Genomic DNA, 9,325 nt, shown 5'->3' with positions numbered 1-9,325 from the left:
AGATAACATTCAGTAACACACAGTGAGATAACATTCAGTAACACACACAGTGAGATAACATTCAGTAACACACACAGTGAGACAACATTCAGTAACACACACAGTGAGATAACATTCAGTAACACACACAGTGAGACAACATTCAGTAACACACAGTGAGACAACATTCAGTAACACACAGTGAGATAACATTCAGTAACACACAGTGAGACAACATTCAGTAACACACAGTGAGACAACATTCAGTAACACACACAGTGAGATAACATTCAGTAACACACAGTGAGATAACATTCAGTAACACACAGTGAGACAACATTCAGTAACACACAGTGAGACAACATTCAGTATCACACACAGTGAGACAACATTCAGTAACACACACAGTGAGACAACATTCAGTAACACACACAGTGAGACAACATTCAGTAACACACAGTGAGATAACATTCAGTAACACACAGTGAGACAACATTCAGTAACACACAGTGATACAACATTCAGTAACACACACAGTGAGATAACATTCAGTAACACACACAGTGAGATAACATTCAGTAACACACACAGTGAGATAACATTCAGTAACACACACAGTGAGATAACATTCAGTAACACACACAGTGAGATAACATTCAGTAACACACAGTGAGACAACATTCAGTAACACACAGTGAGACAACATTCAGTAACACACACAGTGAGACAATATTCAGTAACACACACAGTGAGATAACATTCAGTATCACACAGTGAGACAACATTCAGTAACACACACAGTGAGACAACATTCAGTAACACACACAGTGAGATAACATTCAGTAACACACACAATGAGACAACATTCAGTAACACACACAATGAGACAACATTCAGTATCACACACAGTGAGATAACATTCAGTAACACACAGTGAGATAACATTCAGTAACACACACAATGAGACAACATTCAGTAACACACACAGTAAGACAACATTCAGTAACACACAGTGAGATAACATTCAGTAACACACAGTGAGATAACATTCAGTAACACACACAGTGAGATAACATTCAGTAACACACAGTGAGACAACATTCAGTAACACACAGTGAGATAACATTCAGTAACACACACAGTGAGATAACATTCAGTAACACACAGTGAGACAACATTCAGTAACACACAGTGAGACAACATTCAGTAACACACAGTGAGATAACATTCAGTAACACACACAGTGAGACAACATTCAGTAACACACAGTGAGATAACATTCAGTAACACACACAGTGAGACAACATTCAGTAACATACAGTGAGATAACATTCAGTAACACACACAGTGAGACAACATTCAGTAACACACAGTGAGATAACATTCAGTAACACACACAGTGAGATAACATTCAGTAACACACACAGTGAGATAACATTCAGTAACACACAGTGAGACAACATTCAGTAACACACACAGTGAGATAACATTCAGTAACACACACAGTGAGATAACATTCAGTAACACACACAGTGAGATAACATTCAGTAACACACACAGTGAGATAACATTCAGTAACACACAGTGAGATAACATTCAGTAACACACAGTGAGACAACATTCAGTGACACACACAGTGAGATAACATTCAGTAACACACACAGTGAGATAACATTCAGTAACACACAGTGAGATAACATTCAGTAACACACAGTGAGATAACATTCAGTAACACACACAGTGAGATAACATTCAGTAACACACACAGTGAGACAACATTCAGTAACACACAGTGAGATAACATTCAGTAACAGACACAGTGAGATAGCATTCAGTAACACACAGTGAGATAACATTCAGTAACACACACAGTGAGATAACATTCAGTAACACACAGTGAGATAACATTCAGTAACACACACAGTGAGACAACATTCAGTAACACACACAGTGAGATAACATTCAGTAACACACACAGTGAGATAACATTCAGTAACACACACAGTGAGATAACATTCAGTAACACACACAGTGAGATAACATTCAGTAACACACAGTGAGACAACATTCAGTAACACACATGTAGTGACATTTTAAAACATCATTTCCAATCTAATATCGTGATTGAACAATCGGTAATATTCTTAAACATGAACTCATTTCTTAAGTCAACACTTCACTTGGTAACATTCTTAAATCGTAGCACAACATTCGGTAATATTCTAAAACGTTATCCGGCGGTCCGAACTTCCTTCGTTACCCAGAGACCCGGGCTTGCTTCGTTACCCGGAGGCCCGGGCTCGCTTCGTTATCCGGAGGTTCGGACTCGCTTCGTTATCCGGAGACCCGGGCTTGCTTCGTTACCCGGAGGTTCGGACTCGCTTCGTTATCCGGAGACCCGGGCTTGCTTCGTTACCCGGAGGCCCGGGCTCGCTTCGTTACCCGGAGGCCCGGGCTCGCTTCGTTACACGGAGGTCCGGGTTGGATACTTGACACCTGACGTTGAGAAGACGTATAACGGTTGCCATGGTTATATGTATCAGCGGACATCTTCATGTGTCATAGTTGTAGCAGGCATGACAAAGATATCTGAAATGATACTTATTCCATTGTCTCCATAATATATTCCCGGACGTACGCGATATACATCGCAAACGCGCCTGTGGATAAGTTACTTTTGATCATCTTGAATTTTGTTGCAAGACAATACGATAAAGGGGGGGGGGGGACAATTTGGCCAAATATTCCGTGTCCGAGTACAGATAAGAGATAGGGGCGGACTTGCAGACAAACGAAACATTCGTATAATCGTGTAAATCTAACAAATACAATGCAGGATTACGTATTGATTCTTTGTGAATTTTGATCGCTAACATTAAACGTTTCTATGTTCAACTACTTATCCTAACTTAGACGGGCGTATTTATTTAGTAAAAGTGTCAAGCTCTATTGACGGATGGGAGTGTAAAATGTGTAGATTAATTATCACGTATCGATTAAATACTCCACCCAAAGATTTTCGATTTTTTGGTCATATGCATTTTATTTTCGAGTAATAGATGAAATGACTACACGGGTATATTTTAACCTGAGCTTGTGAAAGGCGAAGATAACGAACAGTGATCAATCCCATTACTCCTATAAGCAATACAAAATAGAAAGTTGTTGCGTACATCATTGACTACACAGGTAGATATTAACCTTGCCTTGTTGTGTACATCATTGACTATATGGGTAAATATTAACCTTGCCTTGTTGCGTACATCATTGACTACACAGGTAGATATTAACCTTGCCTTGTTGCGTACATCATTGACTACACGGGTAGATATTAACCTTGCCTTGTTGCGCACATCATTGACTACACGGGTAGATATTAACCTTGCCTTGTTGCGTACACCAGGACGCAGTACGTTACAAACAAGACCTGGTAAACACAAACATTATAAATAGCAAAAAACAACCGAAAAATGTCCCCGTCTTTCCCTTTCACACGTGCGCTAAATTAATCATTTTCCTTTCTACAGAGATAGTTTAGTTTTAATTATAAACCTGCAAGGCCACTTAGTTATAATCAGATAGGTGTATTTTGGAGGTATTTGTTTTTTAAAAATATGTTTACAAAATTTATACGTATGCAATTTAAAAAGATCGCATGCATGTAGAGGATTTGGGGTGTTTTCTGTCTCTAATTAAACCAGCGAGTTACACGTCCGCGCTAACGGCTTTCGAAATTAAAAAAGAAAAATTACATAAAACCCCGTCATCATTCATTCGGAAAATTAAAAGTCATGAAATATGAGGATTTATTGTGTCAAAACTTAATCTAGCATAAAAAGGACAGAAAAATGAGTGAACATGTTTAGCAATTTTGTAAACGCCCTACTTTGTTAATTCTAACGGCCTTTTTATTCGCATCCTATCGTTGCTTTTGGGTAAAAGGCGTTCAATTTGTTCAGGATTTTGTAATTGTCGATAATCAACACAGTTCCTACCGGGCAGAAAATCGTCCCCACCAATCGAGCTGCGGATAAAATGCATATGCAAATTGTGTGCTGTGATATGACAAGTTTGAATACAAATGAAGAGACATAACTCGTGATTCACCATCAGTGATAGAACACATAATTGTATTAGAGTTACCTTCCATTATAGACGAGAGAGAGAGAGAGAGAGAGAGAGAGAGAGAGAGAGAGAGAGAGAGAGAGCGAGCGTGTATAGTGAGGACAATTGTTAAACATTTGACAGAAGTTGTGAGGATAGAAAGTATACTATGAAGACAAAATTACGTCCCCATAAACGTGATCCACAGCATGTGAAAGATGTAGATACAAAATATTTGGTTAGTGAGGACAAGTGGTGTGGGGACGTTCTCACAAATATTCTCTCTCAAAACCATTTTTTCACAATTCGAAAGAGTATTAGATAACCTTTTATAGATGTCTCTATAGCTGTACTTTTTTGCCCTCATACAATAACATATCCGTGTATTCTCTTCTAGACATTGTGAGGACGCATCTCCCAAAAATTGAAATCCTTTAAAAACTATGTATTTAATAATTCTACATTATATGCATCCATAATATTGGGTATCCTATCACCTTAAGGTAGCTCATTACACTAAATTCTTATTTAATGGCTCGATAAAACACCTATGATTTCACCATCGAAAAAGTGATACAAGCTCTCAAATATTATATTTGAATTTTTATGTGCTTTATCCCGGAATGATAAAAAAGGTACTTTGTTTGCAAATAAGATGCTCTAGAGTCCAAATTTCGCTGTGATTTGATGCACGATATGAATATTCAAGAAAACATGCCTAAACGACTCAGATAGACTGTCAAATTTTTTTAAAATATAAAAACGAAGTTGTTTTTTTTTTTAAATCTACGGATAAAATCTTTAAAAAACATGTCAGTAAAAAAGGATTTATCAGAAACATTTTAAAAAGAGATTGAAATGAAATGGTCAAAATTAGAAATATTACACCCCCCCCCCCTAATTTGAACCAAGCCCGAGTCTTTGAGAACATTGTATCAGAAAATTACATTCCTTTGATGTAATTGGTTTACAAATTAAACGACTTTATAAAGGAAACTAATTTCTTGATGAACAGTGCATACAATTAGCAACAATATGATTATTTTAGTAATTTCTATCAATTTTGATCGGAATCGGTACTTTTCATATCTGAATTTTGGTCATTTCGTTTCAATTTCTTTTTATAACACATTTCTTCGATATATCTTTTCTAACTGACATGTATTCGTAGATTTAATATAAACAAATAACGTTTTTAATTTTCATAAATAATTTTTTCGAAAAAAATTCGAACTTTTTATATATCTTTTAGGCATCATTTATCAGATATTCATATCATCACAGCGAAATTTGGGCTCAAGAATATCTTTATTTGCAAACAAAACCGCTTTTTTAATCCTTCCGAGAAAAAATCACAAAATAATTGAGAGCCTGTATCAATCTTTCGATGTTTAAATCATACTTCACAAGTGATGTCTTAACAAGCCACTAAATAAAATTTTAGTGTAAATGATCTACCTTAAAGAGGTTCGCACCTCAGATTTGGAGTAATGTCAATTTTTGGGAAGTGTATTTTTTATTTCTACATTGAAGGAAAATTAGGAAATTAAAAAGAAAACCTGGGGTCGCAACGCTTGTTATTGAGCTATAGTGTTCTAAACATGACCTTTTTACACTCAAAATTTCATTTAAACTTGATGTCTGTTGATATCTACACAAATCAATCATTACATAAAATAGATTACATAATCATGTCTTCTAACAGATAAAAAAAAAAAATTACTGCTAGTAATGGAAATAAATGACTTTTTTTGCACTTGATATACGAACAATTCCACGATATCAAACTTGAGTGCATTTAGAGTAATGTCAATTTCTAAAATTTCACACAAGATTAGGCCGAAAGTAAATTTTCAGACATAAATTATGAAGGACTGGTCAGATTTGGTGAAGGCGTCAGTCCCAAGTATTCAGCCAAGCCGATTGTGGTCCGGGGTACCCCCAGACTTACTCGGCGTTTCTCTATAATTTGCATTGACTCTTCGCGTACAATTCTTGGTTTTCCATCTCGTTTCTACCAAAAACGTTGGGATATATCGATTTATTGCCATATTTGTTTTAACAGGTTGGGAACATGTCCCCTACAGGGATATATTCTCGTGAAAACCCCTTTTTAGCGAGAGCAAATATATCCCGTACAACCGAGACTACCCATCCATATCTTGTTTAATGTGACAAGTGCTAAAATGTCCGATACTTCTGCAAGTACTTATAGCTAAATCAAAAACTCACAAATGTGCACTAAATTTCGCAAATGACAGATTCATGAACAATTTGCGTCACGTTGGGTGCATGTCGCAATTATTCAGCATTACACGGAATTGGCCATTATTTTGTACAAGGTAATGTTTACTTTCTCGCTAGATGAAGTGTTCCCACCCCGTTATTTTGATAGTTCCTGGTTGTTGCAAGTAAAAATGTAAAATCACCCGTGTTGCAGAAGGTTGTATATAGTTATCGTAGCAAAGAGAAATCTTCAGGACAATCGGTTATAGAACCCGTGACCGGCTAGCAGCCGAGCCACCCTTGTCGATTACAATTCAACCCTACTCTGAAAATCGCAACTCTTTATATCGGAAATGAAAAAAATGTCAGACAGAAAGGTCACGTACATGCGTGTCCTCAACATAATTTGTTACCCGCAAACATTTGGCTTGTTTCATTGGTCTTGCACCGAAACAAATCAAAGGCGTCGAGCTAAGTTCTATAGTGCACTGAATTGCGGACAAGTTTATCTAAATTATTCACCACCAAACTGTTTTTCCAAGCTATTAATATAGAGCAAACAGAGTGCCACAGACTCTTGTTTCTGCAAGTTATGACGTCTGTATACTATCTAATATTAGTATACAAACGTCACAACTTATCTACAGAAACAAGTGCCTGTGCAGAACACGTATCAGTCCAGTCTACTTGGGGGCCCCAAGTCATGCGCCGGCAGCAATTCCAGCAGAACGTCAAGACTGAATCCACACACATTACAAGTATCAACAAGAATTCAAAGAAAACCCAAACATTTATCTAAAAACTGTATACAGCTATAAATGTAAATGAGGATACTTCAGTATTACTTGGTACTTCGGCGTCATATTAAAACACATCTACAAAATTAAAAATTCCCAGCAACCATCATGCAATTAATCTAACTACAATGTACATTGTTCCTAAATAAGATCACCACAACAATCCATTGAAACACTCCCCAAGGTTTCTATGTACAGACAATCCTCCCCAAGGTTTCTATGTACAGACAATCCTCCCCGAGGTTCCTATGTACAGACAATCGGCAATATCACAAATACTCATTTCGACTTCTTTACTTTCTTTGCGCTCTGTGGTCTCTTTGGCGTCTGAAAAGATAGATCAGTGTAAGTAACGGGTGTTTGAATCCCCCCCCCCCCCCCAAGATTTCTTTATAGAATGGATTTCTTTGCCAATCATGGTTTCACTGGGGGCATAGCATACACAAAAAGTGAGCACGATTTGTAAATTTATAAACAAAGGTAACAGGTATATCATGATAAAAAATTCGCTCTCCTGCCTTTAGGTTTTACCTTACATGACCGCCCGAAACCAACACCCGTGCACGTTCCAACCTTGGTCACTTTACCCATAGGCATGCACCTGTTTATATAGAGAAAATACCTTGGGTTTGGGCACTTTCACGGTGTTCTTCCGCGCCAGTTTTGCAGGAGACTTCTTGGGGGATTTGGCGGGAGATTTCATCGTGTTGCTGGCTTTCTTGAGTGCGCGCGGCTTCTTCACTGAATTCAGATTCTTTACCTCCTTTTTCTGTTTTGCGATCTTATTTTCCTTGTCTTCGCTTTTCGTCACTTTCTTCTTTTTCGTCGCTAGTATCCTAAATCTGCTCGACATCAGAGGCCTGTCATCAGATTGCTTCGATTTGTTGATCATGTTTTTCTCGAGCGCCTTCATGAGCGCTTGCTTCAGGCGGTAACGCACAGTGGTCGGGTCGACAGATTTATAGTTTTCTGTGATGTAGTTACGAATGGATGGTACCGATGCTCCTTTAGTGTCTGAACTCGCTCTTATGGCTTCAATGGCCATTTCCAGGAAGGACGGATGAAGTTTGGGTGCCTTTTTGACGGCGTGTTTCTTACTCGTTGACTTCCCTGGCGACGCCATTTTTCGCCCTCTGCTGTGAGAAAACTCGTCTAATTGTGCAACACGTTATATATAGCAAAAGCGCGGACGCCTTTGAAAACACTGGATTGAAATGACACATGCGATATGGATTTCCAATCCACTTAGACGTCGCTTGAAACTTCTACTATCCATGCGTCAGAGACGTCCTAAAAATGCGTCCCATGTTAACTTTTTCTTTTCTTTTAACATCCCAAGTGTTTACAGATTTCAGTTAGAAGATTACGACTTGCTTGACGACCCCCCCCCCCCCCCCCCCATGCCCAGGTCTTCTATACTAACACACAACGACCTTCGGTTTCTTTATCAAAGCCTGCGAGATACTACATTATACATCGAGATGTATATAGATACAGATTGGCAAATAAATCTATTCTATAACGTTCAGCCGATATTCATATTAGCCCAGTCTTTAGTGAAGAGGGAGTTTATAAAGGCCTGGTAGGGAATGGGGGGCAAAATGGTGATTTTTTTAATATAAGGAAATGAGGTTAAGAGAATATTCAACATCCTACATTTCTGTATCATAGTTTGATTCTGAATTTCTGAACAGCCTTGTTCTTCTCTGATTTCGTTGTCTGTTTTTTCTTACATTGATATAATGGTAATACACTGAAAGGATCGCCATTAAGAATATTTAGATAAATCCAGCAATGAAAAAATAAAGGATTTTCCGGACTACGGGGTCACATTATCAATTCATTGCAATGTCTTGATAGCGCTGACTTTTGAAAATATCCCACCATTTACAACTGTTTTCTTTTAGTTCAGATACATGACTATGATGTATACCGGTATTGTGCACTGTCAGATACATGGCTATGATGTATACCGGTATTGCGAACTGTCAGATACATGACTATGGTGTATAACGGTATTGCGTACTGTCAGATACATGGCTATGATGTATACCGGTATTGCGAACTGTCAGATACATGACTATGGTGTATAACGGTATTGCGTACTGTCAGATACATGACTATGATGTATACCGGTATTGTGCACTGTCAGATACATGGCTATGATGTATACCGGTATTGCGAACTGTCAGATACATGACTATGGTGTATACCGGTAT

At 37.9% G+C, this 9,325-nt stretch overlaps 1 protein-coding gene across 1 annotated transcript; it reads right to left on the bottom strand.

The window, feature by feature from the left end:
* Nucleotides 1-7,080: 7,080 nt before the first annotated feature.
* Nucleotides 7,081-8,268, bottom strand: LOC125670103 (sperm-specific protein PHI-2B/PHI-3-like). The gene is made up of 2 exons (XM_048905065.2): nt 7,729-8,268; nt 7,081-7,433 (listed from the first exon to the last, which is right to left on the bottom strand). The coding sequence occupies exons 1-2, from the start codon at nt 8,227-8,229 to the stop codon at nt 7,386-7,388; spliced, it is 549 nt and encodes a 182-aa protein (XP_048761022.1). The 5' UTR covers nt 8,230-8,268; the 3' UTR covers nt 7,081-7,385.
* Between the last annotated feature and the right edge of the window lie 1,057 nt (nt 8,269-9,325).

Source organism: Ostrea edulis, chromosome 4 (genome assembly GCF_947568905.1).
Source record: "Ostrea edulis chromosome 4, xbOstEdul1.1, whole genome shotgun sequence".
Classification (NCBI taxonomy): Eukaryota; Metazoa; Mollusca; class Bivalvia; order Ostreida; family Ostreidae; genus Ostrea; species Ostrea edulis.
The sequence above is the reverse complement of the archived record's forward strand: the minus strand, read 5'-3'. Positions and strand labels throughout refer to the sequence as shown.

What these genes read in the sequence shown, in the direction of transcription:
- LOC125670103 (XM_048905065.2), bottom strand. Translation starts at nt 8,229, where the DNA reads ATGGCGTCGCCAGGGAAGTCAACGAGTAAGAAACACGCCGTCAAAAAG. An exon ending in TGAAAGTGCCCAAACCCAAG is followed by an intron (nt 7,434 to 7,728) that starts GTATTTTCTCTA and finishes CTATCTTTTCAG; the next exon opens with ACGCCAAAGAGACCACAGAG.